General features: G+C 43.4%; 1 protein-coding gene across 2 annotated transcripts in view; it reads left to right on the forward strand.

Annotated features, from left to right (window-relative positions):
• The first annotated feature begins 3,899 nt into the window (after positions 1-3,899).
• The window catches only part of KCNH1 (potassium voltage-gated channel subfamily H member 1), a 422,184-nt gene continuing 405,450 nt past the window's right edge, over positions 3,900-20,633 (forward strand). The window contains exon 1 of one of the 2 annotated variants that reach the window (XM_067032186.1): positions 3,900-4,180. In XM_067032186.1, the coding sequence (XP_066888287.1) occupies positions 4,102-4,180 (79 nt within the window). In that variant the 5' untranslated portion in view covers positions 3,900-4,101. The remainder of the gene's footprint in view (positions 4,181-20,633) is intronic. The other variant, XM_067032191.1, reaches the window with a different exon arrangement.

Raw genomic sequence — 20,633 nt, forward strand, 5'->3', positions numbered from 1 at the left:
AGAAGGATATAACCCAGTTTGACAAACATTTAAAAATGCCTATTGGGTTAGCCGCAGTTGAGTGTCACACACACATTAGCGCATCTTTTCCCTGCAGTCAATTACATTCATGAACTATGATTCTTATTGAGGCAGATTCTCATCTTTTTCCCAGCACTTGGTGGGAACAGGGTGGGGAGTAGATATCTATAATACAGAATAGATCTTTCCAATGGATATGGCCTGCCCAACACTTCCTATATGTCTATTAGAAAATACATTTTGTGAACAGAAATTACATATAATAAATAATAAGTCAGTCATTGGGTTATAGAAGCTGAAATTTCCCATATTGCATATTCCGACCCCCCACCCCCCGGCTTTAGATATTTCACTCACGGTGGCCGGGTAGGTGAAATCATCTCTAGGTTCAGTTTCTCCTAATAATGCTACTAATTTTCTGATGAGGAAGCACCACTGCTTGCCCATTCTGGCTCCCAGGACTTCCAGGACTCATAGGCAGCTCTCCTATGTCTGAGGGGTTCTTGGCTTTCTGAAATGTGTCACCTATATCTCATGGTCTTAATAAAAGAAAAAAAAGTATAATTCCTGTCTTTGTATGATGCTATCTGCCCCCTCTGGTGTGTGGCATTGCCTTCCTCTTCATTTGATAAATTTTGTTGTTGTGCTTTGAGATTTTTCTGTCCTCTCCTGGACTCTTTTCCCAGTCAGTCTGTAGAGCTCTATCTCCATGCTCTCTCTGTAGCTTTATGCCTTCATCATTTTGAACTCATTTTGTGAAGTCACAAATTACACCATGGCTTAATTATATTTATGAGAACAATGATTGATAAAGTTCATCTGTGTTTCAGGGAGCTTGCCATCTATTGTATGATACAGACATAACCATGTGTTATAATTGAGGGGTAACCACAATACTGAGGGTATAGGGGAGGAGGACCACTGAGACACTGGCTACAGACATTGGTGTAACATTTTAGAAGTTTTCATTTCATACTCTGTATTGCTCTTGGTAGAAGTTCTAGACAGATATAACCCAATTTCTGCAGGGAGGGACAGAGGCAGTTTAATTGGAACTCTGGTCCTAGGTATTGAAAGTTGTCCCTTTGAAGGAAAAGTGGCTTTGTTTGTTATGTGAAAATACAGAGGCTCTTTGCCAAGGCACAATGGTGTATTGTGAATCTATTACAAAGGTGTTACCAATTTTGACCAATTTGTAAGATTAAAGTTTGTTCTAGCTGAGTTTCCTACGTTATAGTGCTAGATCTCAGACAGAACTTTTAAGCCGAGCAGCTCCTGGAATTGAATACAGAGTAGGGACCAGAAGGTGGGAAGTAAGAGGTAAGAAGCATAGTATATGGTACTGTCAAGCCAGCCCCAACAAAGATGGTATGTTTACCCAACAAGGAGCTACTGTATAGCACAGGGAACTCTGCTCAATGTTATGTGGCAGCCTGGATGGGAAGGGAATCTGGGGGAAAATGGATACATGTATATGTATGGCTGAGTCGCTTTGCTGTGCACCTGAAACTATCACAACAATGTTAATAGGCTATACTCCAATATAAAATAAAAAGTTAAAAAAAAAAAGATGTGTTTACTGAACACGTGCAACCTAGGCCTACAAATATCAAAAAGAACCTGGACAGGGCAGAACATGGCTTTATTCCCACAGTCAGATAGTGTTGAGGGTAGGCCAAGGGAATGGGGGAACAGAGGATGTGCTTTTGTAGATGCTGTTAGATATCTTCACACTGAGTAGTGATGGTGGTTAAAGATTGCTGACTTTTTAAGTGTTAAGTCTTTTAATCTCTTTGAGTGTGCCACTAAAAATTATAGCATTCAAAATGGTGCCAATACACACACACACACACAGCATGTGGAGAGCCACTGGAGTAGCACATCTGAAATTAAAATGGAAGATATCTCCTTGTTTCTTTTTCTTATCAGGTAGCATACCAAGGCTTTAACACCTCTCACCTCAAATGAATATAATCTGTTTCCTTTATACTTGAGCTCTGAAACATGAGAGCTCATTAAAATCTGAGATATTTTATTAACTCACTCTGTTAGCTCCCCCCCCATTCTTTTCTTTATCTTCATTTCACAAGCAGGATTATGAAGTTGCTTGATAGGTTTTTAATATCGTCATGAAAAGTCTTCCCTTGGGCATGTTTGTTCAGTAGATAACATAACCTTAAGAACCTTATTCAAATGAATGTATTCGAATGAAGTGGGCAGACACCGCTGAACCAACTCAGCATCAATACATTTCAAAGGTCTCATCGACACTGTTATCTCATTTGTAATAGAACAAAGAACCACTAGACGGAGCTAGGGTTTAAGAAATCACAGCTCTGAGTTGGTGACAGCTGTGCCGGGTAGAATGTTATCTTATGGAAGAAGTGTATCATTACTGATTTCAAAGCCCATGCAAGCCTTCCTAACTCTGCAAACAGCCATCATTTGTTTATTTTGTGTCTCCACAAGATGAGACACAGGGTGATGTCTGTAATGGCCCAATTTATTTAGTCACTCTAATGATGACATCTGACCTTGGTATAGTACTTCACAATTTAGGGTGTTGTCCCCTACGTAATTACGTTTGATCTTCACAGCAACTCTGAGAGATTGCTGGGCAAGAATTAGTTCCTCTGTTTTGGAGATGAATAAACTGAGATGGTATCTGCAATACATTAGCATGTGTCAGGATGGTTAACCCAGACAACTGAGGTTGCTCAGTTTTTTTCCTCTTACATTCTTGTGTGGACTGTTGGTTGCCCCAGCCTGGAACTAACTAGAATACTATCAACTCATTCTTTTTGTGGGGCATTTCTTTAGTCTCTGATCACACACCCTCTGGGGACACATAGTGAAAAGACAGATAAAGCCTATGTGCAGGTAGAAATCGCCCCAAACTGGTGAACAAACTTGTCTGAGCTCCTTCCCAGAAACCTTGGGTTGATGTGATTCTTATAACAGGAGGCAGATGTGAAGACCAGCACATCATCCTAAGCAGGGTGGCCCATCCATCAAGCCAAGGCTGAGCTTTTTAATTGATATCAAATGTCTGGGGAAACTGCCCCCCCCATTCCCACCCCCCCAGCATTTGCCCTCAGAGAGAAGCCCCCCTGTTTATATGTCAGACACACTGTTCCTGTGTCCTAACGTCACACACTGATCATAACAGGTTGTGCTTCAGCTAAAAAATAAAAACCAAAAAACTTTCTGTATATATACATGTATTTTCTTGGTCTTTTAGTAAAATATTCTCTGGATAAGAGTGGAAATCAAGTCAGTCAGCAAGCAAACTTGTCAAACGTCTGGAGCCTGCATTTTTGCCTTTGGTTATCTTTAAAAACAAACCAAGACAGCTCTTCTGGAGCTCAGCCAGTCACTCTGCAAGTCTGACGGCTTATAGTGCTTCATTAATTAGTGGTCAAAAACTGGCTTCAGAATCCAGGTGGGGCAACTTTCACAACTGAGGCTAAGAAATCCTAGGGGCCAGCAGGAAGGTGTTCTAAGAGCCTCAGAGGTCCCAAGGGCTCCGGCCTGAAACGGAGCAAAGGAGGAGAGGTACAGCATCATGCTCCCCCTAGACTCCGTGCGACATCGTCGGGAATTAACCCACTAAGACAGCTGTTCCTCTATCCTCCTCTCCATCCAGCCCAAGACGCGTCTTGAACACGTTTCCCGGATGTGCCCAGAGGGTGGCGCTGCCCGCCCAGCCTTGGCCCTCCGCTGCGTTCGGCTTCCCAGCCGCTGCGGGAGCGCCCCGCTAGGTCTCCCGCAGGCCGGCGGGGGGCACGCGCCCGGTAGGGGGCGCCGCGGGCCCGGGAGCGGCGGCTCCCTCCGCCCACCCGGAGGCGGCTGCGGCGAGGCGAGCCCCGCGCGAGTGCAGTGCGAGGCGGCCCGCGGGGAGGGAGGCGCGAAGAGGGCGCTAGGGCGGCAGCCGGTGGGAGCCGCCGCCCCTGCCTGGCCGGGTCCCAGTGGGGCGCATGGGGCGCTTCGAGCCGGGATCGCTCGCGGGCTCCGCGCCCAGCTTGCTGCTGTCCTGAAAAGCCGCGCCGGGACGCCCCCAGACCCCGAGCTGCCGGGAGGATGACCATGGCCGGTGGCAGGAAGGGACTGGTGGCCCCGCAAAACACGTTTCTGGAGAATATTGTCCGGCGGTCCAATGGTAAGAGATGCATTCGGATTTGTTACCCCTGCTTTTTTTCTGTGCCTTTATTGCAGACGCCTCCCGCCGCTCGGCGCCAGCAGATGCAGTAGAACCCCGGGGCTCTGCTGGGAGCCGCGGCGCGGGCGCTGGGGGCTGCCTCCCGGGGGCTAGGAGAAGTGGGCAGGGCAGGGCGGGGTCTGATGGGCCCCCATCCCAAGAGGAGAGCTCTTCTGGGGTCGCCTTTTGGGCCTTTCTCGCGCCTTCTCGGTCTCATCTTCAGGGAGTGTGACAGTTGATGAGCAAAGTACTGGGAAAAGTGATGGGAAGCTGGTCTCAGCAGGAACGGCAGCGCGTTCCCCCATCGGTACTGCCCGCCCCTCCACTTAGGCTCTCTGGGTTCTCTGGCCATTCCCCACGGCGCCGCCTCTACTGGGAGAGAGCCCCAGTACAGACCCGCAACTTCCGAGTCCCGGCCCCTGAGGGATGGGAGGATGCGGCTGCTTCCACCTTCCATCCAGGCAGCTGAAAAGTACGAATGTAGGGACGTGGGAACCTAGGGACGGGCTGCAGGCTTCCCGATTCCACCTCCTCAGCCACCCAATCCTTCGAGGTTACGTGAAGTCTCCTGAGGGGCAGAGTTTCCTGGACTCAGGTGGAAAGTGGAGGGGCACAGGTGCAGAGCTGGTCAAGTGGTCACAGGTACAAACCTGTCGTCGTTCGTCTCTTCCAAACCACAGCAGTGTTTTATGTCTATAATTCTTGCTCCCCTATACATTCCCAAACTCACCAAACCTGGAAATGTATCTATTACTCAGTAAAGTAGTGCTCCCAGATCCTCTCTTTCCCAGCGGCATTAAGACGGAATGAAGCGGTGGGAGGCGAGAGTCCTAGGAGCAGAGATGGAATGGAAACATTTCAAAAGCCTTTAGTACCCACAGCAAAGCTTCCCGGCTAAAGCACTTACAGAGCAAACAGGAGCCCAGCAGTTGGAAGGTGCAATGCACACCCGTCATCAAAGGGCTAAAATGAAAGAGGACAAGCCTAGAGATGCTCTTTACAGGCTCCTGGACCACTCTCGTTCCAGAGACAGATGACATTCTATTAGGAGGAGGTGAAGAGCCAGCTCAGGAAATGGGCTTTAAAAATGTGTAAATATCACCATTACAGAGCCTTAAGGAGCTTGTGTTAAAACTATGCGCTTCTATTGGGATTTAGTTAGGGATTCAGGGGAAGGGCATGAAAGTGACTTATGCTACTAGGAAATACTCTTTAATTTAAAAGTGATTTAAGTTTATCTTATAATAAAAAAACTTAGCAACTAGGATAGCAAATCGTCATGTATTATTCAAGTATTTAAATAAAATGATGATTTATCGTGTGACTCTTGAAAAATTTTGGGTCAATCACCTTTCCTTTCAAGGACTTCCTCACTCAAACTAAGGTGGCTTTTAGAACAAGGTCACAGCCATTACCTGGGGAGGGAAGGGGATGATAATTACTACATGAACAGCCACAGTGAACCCTTCTGCCATGAAAAAGCTGGAGGTGTTCATGGCTTTTTAAGTAAAATCACCATCTAAGAGTTAATTTCTTTCTTTCTTTTTTTTTTTTTTTTTGTGGTACGCGGGCCTCTCACTGTTGTGGCCTCTCCCGTTGCGGAGCACAGGCTCCGGACGCACAGGCTCAGCGGCCATGGCTCACGGGCCCAGCCGCTCCGCGGCATGTGGGATCTTCCCGGACCGGGGCACGAACCTGTATCCCCTGCATCGGCAGGCGGATTCTCAACCACTGCGCCACCAGGGAAGCCCTCTAAGAGTTAATTTGCTGTGATTGCTTTGTTGTTGGCCTGTTGAGGGGGATGAAAAGTCTTGCTATTTGGGGATCCCATTGCTAGTGACATAAACTTTCTCAGAAATATCAATGACAATTCCATTTTTTGGTGAAGAGGAGGTGTTCTTTAAGTTAGAGATGAAACTGCATCTAACATTTACCTTATTCTGTTTTTGAGTGGAGAGAGCAGCAAGAGAATCTTAAACGAAGCAATCACAAGGTTCCTTAGGCTTCCTGGAGGAATTTAAGAATCCTGGAGCTAATACCACAATAAAATAATAAAAACCATGAATTCTGGAGCTGACACAATTACAAAAAATCCTGGAGCTGAGAAGGCAGAATACCTTCTAGTTTAGTTGATCTTCTTGGACACCCCCCTTCCCCCACACTGTAAGCAGGCATAGACTGTCAATAGAATAAGTGCCTGGCAGCATTGTTAGCACTGGCCTTTTAATTTCAGCACCAATTCCAACAGCTTGACTCTGATTAACCAACCAACCAAACAACATCAACAACAAAACCAAAACATCTTGGGAGGAGAGGTGGATGAACATTTAAAATGATATATTATTTTAGAAAGATTGTGATCTTGAAATGTGGGATTTAAGTTTTTAGTGACTCCTTTCATTGGATTTCCTGAACCCAAAGAGAAAAAACAATTTGGACTCTTGGAAATATCACAGTATCTATAAGCATTGTTATTTTACTGTGATGGAAAAAAATCTATTTAAAAATATTGATTGTCTCCTAAAATCCACCAGCCCCCTTTTTTGGGGGGGCATTAAAGTATCTAAATAGCATTTTACCTTAAAACAGCAATACTTTATTTATTTATTATCTTTATTGGAGTATAATTGCTTTACAGTGGTGTGTTAGTTTCTGCTTTATAACAAAGTGAATCAGCTATACATATACATATATCCCCATATACCCTCCCTCTTGCATCTCCCTCCCACCCTCCCTATCCCACCCCTCTAGGTGGTCACAGAGCACCGAACTGATCTCCCTGTGCTATGTGGCTGCTTCCCACTAGCTACCTATTTTACATTTGGTAGTGTATATATGTTCATGCCACTCTCTCACTTCGTCCCAGTTTACCCTTCCCCCTTCTCATGTCCTCAAATCCATTCTCTACGTCCTCATCTTTATTCCTGTCCCACCCCTGGGTTCTTCAGAACCACTTTTTTTTTTTTTTTAGATTCCATATATATGTGTTAGCATACGGTATTTGTTTTTCTCCTTCTGACTTACTTCACTCTGTATGACACTCCAGGTCCATCCACCTCACTACAAATAACTCAGTTTTGTTTCTTTTTATGGCTGAGTAATATTCCATTGTATATGTGTGCCACGTCATCTTTATCCATTCATCTGTCAATGGACACTTAGGTTGCTTCCATGTCCTGGCTATCGTAAATAGAGCAAAATTGCAATACTTTCTGATCATTTTATTAGGTATTTCCTCCTAGTGGCCCTATGCAGTATTATTGTTCCTCTTTTACAGATCAAAACACTGAGTCACAAGAATATTAAGTGACTTATTGAAAGTGGCAGGCAGACAGTTCCTGAGGCAGTTCTCTAGAGGGGATCATTCATCCTTCTTGTAGCATCATTGTTTCTCCAGCCATTATGACTTAGCCTGTGGAACTGTTTTTATCATCCTTAAAAAAATCTCTCATTCTATGCTAATGGGTAATAGAACTGGCTTTGTTCTGGGGCATTTGAATATCTGGTGTCTGGGAAATCATCAAACTGTCGGCTGAGACAGATCTTAGGTGCTCTGTCATCTGCCTTTCCTTCTCTATCATTGTATAAATGAAGAAATGAAAGCAAGTACACTTTCTCAAATACTTAGGGGCAGAACTGATGAGACCCTAAGCCCCTTGACCCCAGCATCATGTTCCTTATGGTACACCATGAAACGACCTTCCTTGTATTACCATTATTTTCTCTAGAGGAGCACAGTTTCCCAGTGGAGATTAAATAAAATGTTATAACAACAGGAACAGCATCCATTTTGGCTAACAGCCATGCCACGACATCCAAACAGAATAATAGGGCAAAGGAGAAGCTAATTGTTTCAAGGAAGGGCAGTATTTTCACCTTTGTCAATGGTTTAGTTGGAGCCATAGGGAGGATAACAGCACTTATCTGTGTGCCCATTGTAAAGTATTAAGTTACTTTTCATGGAATATCCCTTTGATCCTCATAAGCCAGCAAAGGAGATGCAGTGTCTCCATTTTGGATTTCAGGAACTAAGAATCGTCAGGTTAAGTAATTTACCTACAGCTGGTTAGTAAGAGGCAGAGTTAGAAAAAGGCAGTTAGAGGCAGCTCAGGGAGTAGTCAGCAGTTGTTACTGGTTTGTTCATTCAACAAAGATTTATTGAGCATATTTATTGGACACTGGGGATGTAGTGGAAAACAAGAAATCCTCCTTACCCTTAGTAAGTTACATTCTATTGAATCTTGGTCCAAGGATCCTGCCCCTATTCCACAATGTTTCCTGGCTGCAACCCTTACTTAAACCTGACATTATATTTTTAAAAAGTTTAAAAGATTACTGGTCTTGGTGGGACTAAAATCTAGTTTAACTTTCTTTGATATATTCTGAAACCATTTGAAGGTGAGATTTGATAATTATCTGGGTTTTTTTTTTTTGCGTAGTTGTAAGTAATCAGGAGGAATAATTAACACCCTAGATGGGGTTTGATTTTGCTTATGATCATTTCAGATCCTTCTGTTGACTTTATGGCCACATAGGCAAAGCCAGCCTGTTTCTCTTCATATTCATGGTTGGAAAGTGTTATTCCAGAATATTTTTTGATGGTTGCTTAAATCTGTAGGCACTTACTGTCAGAACGCTCACTGAAGCAAATAGATCTGTCTTAGGAAGGCTGGCAGGCCTCAGTGCCAGGAAACTACAAAAATATTACCCTAAATGGTCCCATTCTAGGCAGAACATATGTTTTAGTGTTCGGAAACCTATATCAAACAATTGTAGGTGCCAGTTAAGAACCCATGCATGTTAGCAGGAGTGAAGCGCAACACATTTTGGCACAGATTTATGTACATGTATAATTTACAGATTGCTAAATCAGCTGTGTTTTTGTAACAGTTAAGTTGGTTCAGGTTGTTGATAAGTAGTTAGCAAACAGGGTGAGAGCCATGGGTAATGTTGTGTCTCAGAGAGGGGCTGAGCTGTGGGAATATTTATAAAACAGAACACTGGTTAAAATCCATTGTTACTCTGAATGGGCAGTGGGTGATAATCTGGATTACTACCAGTTCAACAGAACTTGTTTTTTTCTTGTAATATGTTCTAAGATAACCTTCAACCCTGGCTCAGCTGTCTTTCTCTGAAAGAGTCACAAGTTTAATCTGTTGACTGATATTGGCTGGGGGATTGAGAGGATGAAGCCTTGTGATTTAACGTAAGGCAACAAGGTTTCTAAACTCTATGATTTTTATAAAATCCATATATTTTAATAATCTATCATAAAAGAATAGATGTATTTGAGGAATTGTGGTAAATGGAATCTTTGGCTTCGTTCTTTCCAACACCAGCTCTGCATTTATGATTGGGCTTCCTTTGGCAATGGTTTCTTCAGCATTACCTTGAAGCTCCTCAATTCATCCCTTCCTCTTTATTTTCTGTTAGGTAGTCAATGGCTTGTAAATGAACATTTAAAACATACTTTAGTTATTTATTCAAAGAAGCCCTTTTTGTAAAGTGAGTATCTGCTTTACACATTCAGGGTATTGGGAGCATGGTTATAGTTGTTGCTGTTTTTTTCTCTTTAAGTGGTTACACCTATAACTGGTGAGAAAGAGAAATAGAATCACAGAATCTTAGGTCTGAAGGGACATACTTTACAATTGCTTTTCCAGTGTTTGAATCTTCTGCAGAGCACCCTTCCCAGTGGCTATCCAGCCCATGCTTGGAGAGCTTCAGTGATAGGACATTCACTTTTCTTTCTTAAGCAACTGTAATTGTGAACTGGTTTCTCCCCCCGCCCCTTCCCTCCTTCCCTTCCTCCTTCTTTCTGTTTACCGTTATTGTCTGGTCTCACCAAAATCTGCCCTCTTACAGAAACCGCTCATTCCCAGTCTGCCCTGTGGAACAAAACCTAGCCCACTCCTCTTTCCACCTGAAAACCATCTTTTCGGTAGTTTAATAACACTTATCTTGTCTCCATTCTTCTCCCTTGTTTTTATAAAACCTTTTTTATTGTTTAATACCATAATAAAAAAGCACATAAAATGATTTTGTGCAGCTTAACACATTTGTATAAAGTAAATACTGTGCTGTCGCCACGTGAGTGACATCTTGCCAGCTCTCCAGAATCCCCGGGACCCTTCCTGTTCCCAACTCCGTTACTCCCCATAGGGAGACATCTCCTGAGTTTATGGTGATCATAATTTCCTCATAATTTTTCCCCGTATTTTTACCACCTTGTTTTGCATTCCTGGACACTACAGTTTATTTTTGTCTGTTTTTGAGCTTTATATGTGTGGGACCATACGGCATGGATCCTTTGTCAGTTGGAGATTCATTCCTGTCGTTGCATGTACCGTCATCGGCTCATTTTCACTGCATAGTACTTTATGGTATGACCATACCACACATTGTATTTATCCATTCTGTTGTTGATGGTCACGTGTTGCTTTGTAAACTGGCCGCCTTACAGGGATGGCAAGGAGAGATGGAAGAAAGAGGCAGACCACTCCAGGTTGGTAGGTGGCAGGTTTAATAAGCAAGGGAACTTACGTACCAGGCATGTCGTGGGCACTGCAAGACGAGTAGACCTCTGCACCCACCTGCCAAAACTTAAAGTTTAAATAGAGGCCTTCACTGGGTTAAGTCACGTATTCAGTCTAGATGGTCTCAACAACACCTTCTTCTCTCCTTGGAACCGCTCCTACTGTGGGGGTGATGGGCAGAGTGTACATTCCAAGGACAGGGGAGGGGGTGAGGAGTCTCTGATTGCCTGGGTCCGGTTCAAGGGTCAACTAGCGGTCATGTCCTCTCGCTGACCTCCTCCAACAACGTGTGAGTTGTTACAAGATTTTTGCTATTACTGATGCTACAAATATTCTTGCACATGTCTTTTGGGCATATATTGGGTGTGTACTCCCACTAGCAGTGTACGAACGAGACTTTTCATCACTCCACAACATACCCTTGTCAACACTTGCTGTTTTCTCCATAATAATGGCATTGCCCAAACAATCTAGCAACTAGTAAAACAGGGTCACTTAGGGTGATGTTAGTAGTGAGCACATGAGCAGAATGAAATGAAAACAGAACTTGCCCTTGTCCTTTGGGAGGCTTCACTATCTACGGTGTATTTAAATGTTATTACAGTGTGAATTCCCTCACCGTAAAGGTAAATGATATGAAAGACTCGCACAGGGCTACCCTGGTGGCGCAGCAGTTGAGAGTCCGCCTGCTGATGCAGGGGACGTGGGTTCGTGCCCCGGTCCGGGAAGATCCCACATGCCGCGGAGCGGCTGGGCCCATGAGCCATGGCCACTGAGCCTGCGCGTCCGGAGCCTGTGCTCCGCAACGGGAGAGGCCACAGCAGTGAGGGCCCCGCGTACGGCAAAAAAAAAAAAAGACTCGCACAGTTAGAACTGTGTGCAAAGGACACATGCAGGGGTGTGTGTGTGTGTGTGTGTGTGTTAGGGAGACTCATTTTCTTAAATTGAGAAGCCTTGCGGACATATCATGTAAGAATTGTGAGCTGAAAGTGAGAAGGGACTAGGAGGTGAATGACATGTTTATTTTAGTGAAAGAAATAAAATGACTGAAGGAGGGGTGCCGATTTCATGGATGAATAAAAAAAAATCAAAGACAAATTAAAATGAAAAGCCAAGACTAGCTTACAGTTCGGTTTCATAGACGTGGCTGACCTCCTTTGTGCCACATACTGTGCTAGAGACTGGGACTCGCAAAAGTGAGTGAGGTGTTCGTGAAACTGGGGCTCACTGTGGAGTGTGTGATGATCAACGTGCATTGCAAACTTGCCAAAAATTTAAGAGATGCTATGCCAATTCAATACTCACTACACATTTTTTTCCCGTTGTAAACATCTCACCCAAAATTATTCTGAGATTTTATATCTATTTATTTTTTTGTGAGATTGGCTGTGGGATAACCAGATCCCTTACGTTAACTTAAAGGGGAAGATTGCAGGATGTGTGAAGTTTTGTTTTGATGTGGTGGAAGTTTTCTCAACAATTTCTCACTCCTCTGGGATGTCCCATTGCCCTGTCTTCTTTGGCACGAGGTTTTGGGTTGTTTACCCATTGCTGTGTGTTTCCAGACTATCTTAGATGCTGGAATTTGTTTGACGCTCCCGCTGTTCTCTGTGCAAGTGCAGTCTTGCTGAACAGATTGCAGTTTGGCCAACTTCCGTGTCTCCCTCAGTTCTCCTGGTCTCGGCTCTAACAGTCATGTGTGTCTGTTAAGGACAAAACTACTTAACTCTTCTGATGGGATATTAGAGAATAATGCCAATTATCAGAATCGGTTTGCTTACTCATCCTAAGATTGTTCATTCTGTCAATTAAAATGACAACTCTTTTGATTAGTCCTATGTTGCATAAAACTGATGTTCTGAAATTAACGGAGTCAATCCTGTAATTATTGTTAACAATTAACTGAGAGTGCCTCAAGGCTCTCATTTCTCATAGCTTCTTAAAGGGTCTATGATGACATCAGGTGCTTCCATAAAGAAGAGGGATGGCCTCTTGTTACTACTTCCTTCTTCCCTTAAAGAAATGATGTAGGCACCCGCCACGAGCATTCTCAGAGGGCTGGAGTAAACATTTGAAAGATGATACTATTTTGGTAAATTTTACCAGTATTTATCACCTGCTTAACTTAGGTTTCTATTAAGAGTGAATTTGGAAAGCATATTTTAGAGTAGAGCTTTATAACTATGGCAAAGAAAATGGAGTTGAGGGATAAAACTATATTTATTTCATCTACATGGGTTTCTAAGTTTACATTTTCTTTACTTTTGTTTCCTCTCAGCATTATTGGGACCGAATTGATTAGAGTTCCATGCTGCAATCTTTAAGGTTGTTCTTTGAGTGTCTGCAAGGGCCAGTGCACTGCTTCTCTTCTCTTCTGTTCTGTATCCTGGGAGGCTGACCACACAGCTTATGTCAATAAGCTCCCTTGCTTCCTGGCTGGCTTCACACCACCATGAGATGGGGAAAGAGGGGTGGGAGTTTGTAGTATTTATTCTCCTTGGTTCCTCTCTGCAAGGTCACCATTGGGGCCTATCTGTTTTACCTTGATTAAAGGTTACATCTGCAGCTTGCTCTCTTTGGGTTTGGGTAAACCTCAAAATTTGCAACTGTTACTAACCCTGGGGGTCCTGCTGTCCCTGAAGTTTTCCCCCATGGTGTGCTGGGGCAGGTGCAGCCGGCTGGTCCTACCTCTGAAGATCTGGTTATGCCCATCTTTTCCCTATTCCTGGTTCAGGGACTTCATCTTGATAGCTTGAACTCTGCCATGTGGGAGTATTTACACCTCAGAAATTGGCAAATGGTATAAATCAGGGCTTTTTCTCCCCCAGAGAGTTATACTAGTTGTAAGCGCCAATTATAATTATGGGTTAAAACCATGACCTTGCACAGATTAAACAGCCTTTCGCACATGTGCGCCTGGCAGTGTGCCAAAGGTTTTACATGTGTCATCTCCTCTGATCTCACTATGATTCTATGCTGTGGGCACTCTCACTATTCCCACTGCAGAAACTCAGGTTTAATAAAGAGATTAAGTAAATTGCCGTGGGTTAATTTCTAGTGGTAGGATCTCTAGGAACTTGTTAGGAATGCAAGTTGGGCAGTACCTTATATCTAGTGAATCAGAAACTTGGGGGATGGGGCCCAGTGACCTGGGTTTTACTCAGTCCTCCAGGAAATTCTGGTGGATGTCACAGTGGCAGGACCACTGCTTCCGAGCCAACCCCATGCGTCTCTTTACTTGAGAGGTAACTACGTGGCCGCCAGGGTGTATGGATGGAGGAGGGCGTGTGTTCGAGGGTGAGTGGACTTTTTCTCTATAGACTTTCAACTGGTTTCCCAGTTTTTGCTCACATCCCATTCCTGCCTCAGGTAGTAGCTACTAGCATTTCAAGGTCCTGAGTCTCATCAGCCCCCTCCTTGTCCAGATCCCTTTGGAATTTTAAAATCGTGGCTTCTTCTGCTGCACATCATCCTCCATCTACTTTTCATCTTCCAGAAACTGAGCTCTTGGCTGCTGGTGACTGTTCTCTTGTTGTGTGTATGTCTCTTGAATTTCTCAGCTATCATTCAAGAGTGAGGAAGTAAATGCATGTGTCCAGTCTGCCATTTTGAATCAATAATTGGTAGCGCTAAAAGACGAAGGAGGTCCTAAATTCTAGTCATTCTCGTTCTGTCAGGTAGAATTCCCCTTGACACTTTTCCCACCTGGCTAGACCATCCAGATATTGTCCTCCTGCCCAACTTCATTCACTGTGCCACCTTTCTCTGTTATTCTTGTCAAATGATAAAACTGAAGCAATTTAGTAACGACTTCGATGTCCTTTATTTAAGGGAAAACAATCCATGGACTGGGGGAGTGCAGGGCCTTACCAGCCGTGGAACACTCTTCCCGAGGGATCTGGGCCAGGAGCAGGTTTTATAGAGCGTTAGGAGAGGCATCTCAGCCCCGGGGCACGTTTGCCTGGGAGATTGGGGACTTCCTTAGAAGGCTAGCTGGTCCTGCTTTCTAGGGTAGGGTGAACCAGCTCAAGCTGCGTTGGAGGATTGTGACCAGTGTTAGGTTTCCTTGACAGTGGGTTGTTTCCCATAAGTGCAGGCTGACTTAGGTTGAGATCTGTGATGTGGGCCACTAGGGTGGCCTCTGTTTCGTGGGTCCTGATACAGGAATTAACTTTGTCATTCTCTCCCCGAGCTTCACAATGCCTGCCTCTCACTTGTCTCTAGCAGTGCCTTCTCTTTGAATGTTCTGGTTTTCTTCTCTCTCTGTATCTCCCTCTGGGTCTCAGTCTCTCCTGTACCGTCTCCGAGGGTCTTGAGCTCTCTCCTCACTCACTCTCTGGGTCTTGCTGTGGGTCTCTTGCTCTGCAGTGTCCTCTTCAGCTCTGCCTCGTGCTCTGTTGCCCCACCCCCACCCCACCCCCGGCTCCATGCCTCCCCGTCCCCTCCCCTCTTCTCTCCTTTCCTCATCTCTGTGTCTTCCTGTTCGTCTATGCCCATTGCTGCTTGCCCTGCTTCTGATTCTGCCATCTGTCTTAATCAGTCTCTGTCTGTCATCTCTCTCCATCTGTCACTGTTGTTGTCTGTCTTTGTCTGTAGTCTCTGCCTCCATCTCTCCATCTCTGCCCCTCTCTTGTCTGTCCAGTTCTCCCCTCACGTTGCCTCAGTCTCTGCTCTTTTGCGTACCTGTCCGAGGTTCCCATTTCTCTTCCAAGATGGCCTTTCTCCACCTACTCACCACCGTTGCGCCTGGTCAGCTCTGCCGACTTCTGAGCTTCAGGGTTTAGTTTTTGTTCTGGAGAGAGAATCCGATTGGCCCAGCACTGACTGTGGGTTGTTTGGCCAGTTGTCCACTCCTGGTCTACTCTGCTGTGTCTGGGTCCTGGATGGGGGAACAGGATGTGGAGTTATGTGATATACAGATAAAGCTAGGCAGGGAAGTTGGGTAGAGCTTTCCAGTGGACAGAAGTGTCCCCCGCACTCCTGTCATGCCTGGGACAAAGTAGATACTCAAATATTTGTTGCATTAAACTAAGCTGCTCTGAGATTCCTTCCATCCACTCTGATGCTATACCCTGTCCTCACTGAGCCATTTGCCATAGAAGTGTTAAAATAACACAGGTGGTAAATATAAAACTAACTTAAAAAAATCTTTTTCTAATACCATTCAATATTTTTATATTGCTTACTTTAAGCCACTTGTTTTTTAGTTCTGGAAATGAAATTTTTGTGTTATTCAGTGATGGTCTAGGAGTTTTGTTTAAAGTGCATATAATATGTACAGATGTGTGTTAAATTATTACGACTATAAAAATGAGACTAAAACACCTGGTTGACTAATCTATTGCACCACTTTTAGCACTTGATCACACAAATAAATGTTTCTTAGCAGTAATTCAGCATGTCATTGACCTCTTACTTATTAAGTAAAATATCATTGAGTAATGAAAAAGTCTGTGTGTCTAACACCATTTCATGTATATTCTCATTCCCTTCCATTCTGCTTGTGAAACAAATTCATCTGTTTTTATTGTTTTAAAATCCTTTAATTTGATGCTGAATGAAGATGGAAGTCAGGCTTTTGAAACCACGTACTTAGGGGTAACCACCCAGTCAATGAAGTGTTTGAATTTGCTTTTGAAATTGAAATGGCTCTCACCATTGCAATTTACTGACTTAATCAAAATGTATTTCTGTAGGATATTAAAATCAGAGACAAAGCAAACAACTATTAAATCTCTTGGGAGTTCAGTTTGTCTAGCGCAAAGATTGGGCTCTTGACAATTTGGAAGAGTCATTTTCATGGAATTGTATTGTTGAAAAGCCACAGTAGAGCCACAAAATGACTTTTGCTGATATTAAGATTTTAGATGTACCATACTGACTTCGCTTCTTCTCATCCCATCCTCCCAAATATTACCAAATCTTTTGATCTGTCTTTTTTGTTTTAAAATTTTATTGATTCATTCATTTAACAACTATATTCCATGCGTGTGTGACTGAGGCCCTTGGCAGTGAAATATTAGTGTTTCTTGATTAGAGGCAGGGCCAGGACTTCTAACTCGCAATCCCATTCTCTTTTCACTGCATGCGTTTTACATGAAAGAATGAAAGCGTTAATTGGAAAGCACTTTGGTGTCATTGGGGTCCATTGTCGTCCTCTGCCCTCTCATACTTTTGTTGTTTAGAAGGAGTGAGTCTGTAAGTGAAGGGTGAGGTGATCTAAGCTACTAATTACCACGGGCCAAAGTCCCCGCCATAATGTCACTTGAGGTGCGATGGAAAGACCCATCCCCATCTGCCTCCCCCACCCACCATATGTCAACACCTTCAACATTAGGGATTCTGGGCATCAGGTTAAGCATTATTCTGTCCCTAGTGTCCTGTCTTAAAATTCAAACCTTCTGAGAGAGGTGATACTTTAAATCACTAACAGCTAACTCTGAATTTGTTTATAAGACAATGTTTTTCCACGGTGGGAGAAATAAGTTGATCTAAGTGACAGAAAGCTCAGAAAAGAGAGAAAAGTACAGAAAGAGGAGATGAAGTATCCCAAACTTAATCTGCTTCACAATCTTGCTTAAGCCAGATCCTCACTATATTGTAAAAATTGTTAACATATAACATACAAGTGGCAAAATCCTCTAGTAACTGTAGATAAAAGATGACTTGTGCCCAAAGAGAATCTAAAGACCAGTTGTCATTTCTAATTGAGTCCAGAATTTTTTTGGCTACTAATATTTCAGAAACAATCCAGGGGAGATTGCAATTCGTGTGAGTTAATAATAAAGATAATGATGATGTCAATGACAATGGTAATATCAGGTATGCCTGGTACTGTTCTAAGTGCATTCATTCATTCATTCATTCATTCAACAAACACTCACTCAGTACTACTTTCTATGTGTAAGGCACCGTTCTAGATGTTGGGCATTCAGTGGTGAAAGGAAAAAAAAAAGGCACTCTCCCTCACGAAGCTTGCATTCTACTGGGGAGGCAGATAATAAGCAAACAAGTAGATGTATAACATGTCAGATGGTGTAAAGTGCTTGGAGAAAGTAAGGGAAAAGGAAACAGGTGTTGTCAGGTGGAGTTTTTTTTTTTTTTAATTAGTTGATTCATTGGATAGCTATAGGAAAGGGACTAATAATTGGCAAATATGCTGAGTCCTACATTTGGTTAGGTGTTTTTTGTTTTTATAAAAATTAATTTCTGGTATGGATTTTATTTAGGTTCAGGTAAATAAAATCATTATTTCCTGGTCTTTGTCTAGTGCTTATATACAATACCTCTTGTCCTCATCATTTATCTCAGTCTTCTATTGTCCTAAAAGAAAAAAAAATATATTTTTACTCAAACCTGCTTTCTGTAAGAGCGCTGATATCCTTAGTAAATCTATAACATTGAAAGTGTCATGAAGTTGTGTTCTCTTCTAAGAAAAATATCCCGAGTTATTAGAAGCATATTGTGAAATATTTACTGTAACCCTCTAAATAATTGGTGTTGGCAGGGAACTACAAAGTTGTGTGAACGGCTCGCTGAATGTAGCTTTTATCTGTGTAATTGCCCAAACTGAGTCACTTTTCTAAGTCATTGCTTTAGTTAGTTTCTCCTTTGTTATTTGTGGTAATTATGATGAAAAGCAATTTTCTAATAATTTCTTTTTAGAATATCTCTGTGTTATGCTTTATGGGCAAATGGTAGGTTTGGGATGGTTTTGACACGTCTGACTACCGCAGTGTAGTTTGGCTCATACCCCATCAGATTCCAAAGAAACTTTACATGCTTGGGGGAGGGGAATCTTTCAAATGTTTAGAGAATGTTTGTTTTATTCTACTAACTGGAGGAAAACTGGTGTGTGGGCTGGGAATGGTTGAATTTAGGAAGCCTTACGTTTAATTGCCTGCAGTCTGACAGCTAAAGACCCTCAGGGAGTAAAAGGGCATCAGAGGGAGACTGTAGAATCTGGGTAATTTGCATCAAAGGCTTGGAGCCAACAGGAACTTTCAGATGAGAGCCAATGAATAAATTATGTCTCCTTCCTCAGCAAGGGCAACCAGGTTGAACCCCCATGTTTTACTGAACAATGTGGAAGAGACTTGATCAATTCAGCAAATATGAATTTGGAGGCAGGCTTAGTGCTTCAGATGGGCCACTGGCTGATTGGAAGTTACACATTCTACCTGAAAAACCTGTATATGTGTGTACACACACACACACACACACACACACACACACACGCAAGATATGTATGTATATGTCAAGAGCATATATCTTACTTGAATTTTATTGATTCCAAAGACACATTTAGGCATTTTCTGTATATATAAATGGACACACCAATACGTGATTTATTGCTACTGTAGAATCCCTTGACAATACCATACATTTTTACATTAATACTGTATGTACATCACATCCTGTCTCCAAATCCAAACAATTCCACTGAGCAAAAGCCGGATACAACACCGTTCACCTGAAATGTGAGTATCACGTCCCACTGAGTCGAGTTTAGAAGGTGTTTCTGCTATTTTTAAAGTGACCCAGGCTCTACAGAGTCCAGCGTTTGGAGAAGTGATATTTCAAGGTGAGGGCTGGTTGATTACTCCACATGGGTGTGAAGCTTGCCAGGTTGCAGAGGTGTCTTCTTACTCATTCTTTGTTATGAACCCAGTTACTTAGAGCATCAGATTTTATCACTGCCAGAAGCATGGAGATCTTCTAGTTTGCCCCCATTGAGACTCACAGAGCTGAAGTGACTAACCCACACAGCTCATCAGGGACAACACTGCCACTAGGACCTAACTTGTCATTGTCCCCATTATTACTCTTTCACATGGTGCTCTGGGAACCTAGGGAATAGCTGGGGAATGGTGGATTAATAAGGTGGCTCTTACCCTTCATTATTCCACTGACTTTCTCTGTTGACTCGGTTCCTTGGTGCTTCTCCATGTCATCTCAGGGCCTTTTTCTCATTAGGTGGCCTCTGCTTGTAGAGTCTCCATATGGCCTCTCCACTAGCTGGACTTCTCACATGGCAGCTCAGGGCTCCCAAGAGTACAGAAGCAGAAGCTGCTGGACCTTAATGCTTATGGGATTGGAGTGACATCCATTCTACTGCAGTCTGTTGATTGGAGCATATCACAGACCCACCTAGATTTAAAGGGACAAAAGAAAAGCATGAATGCAAGGAGGCACAGTTTATTGGGGGCTACCAGTATAATCTCAACTGTTTATAGTGATGCTTTTTTAAAATAAATTAATTTTATTTATTTATTTTTGTCTGCATTGGGTCTTCCTTGCTGAGCATGGGCTCTCTCTAGTTGTGGTGAGCGGGGGCTACTCTTCGTTGCAGTGTGGGCTTCTCATTGCGGTGGCTTCTCTTGTTGCGGAGCATGGGCTCTAGGCGCGGGCTTCAGTAGTTGTGGCACATGGGCTCAGTAGTTGTGGCACGTGGGCTCTAGAGAGCAGGCTCAGTACTTGTGGCACACGGGCTTAGTTGCTCTGTAGCATGTGGGATCTTCCCGGACCAGGGCTCGAACCTGTCTCCTGCCTTGGCAGGCAGATTCTTAACCACTGCGCCACCAGGGAAGTCCTATAGTGATGCTTTGACTGTACCAGCTACCATTGAGTCAAGGGCCTGAGACATATAAGGGGCTGGTCTTTCTAAAAAACATTTTTTAAAAAAAGAAGAGAGAAAGTGAAAAGTTCTGACAAAGCACTAGCAGTGTTCTAGAAGGGATTGTATTGTCTCTTTTTCTATAGGTATTTTGTGAAGACTCTCACCAGTGTGATCCAGGAGGCCAGGAGGCAGGAGAGCAGATGCTCTCTCAGTACCCTTTGGGGTATTAGAGGTTTGCTCCTTGTTCTTGTGTTAGAGC

Source organism: Kogia breviceps, chromosome 1 (assembly GCF_026419965.1).
Source record: "Kogia breviceps isolate mKogBre1 chromosome 1, mKogBre1 haplotype 1, whole genome shotgun sequence".
NCBI lineage: Eukaryota > Metazoa > Chordata > Mammalia > Artiodactyla > Physeteridae > Kogia > Kogia breviceps.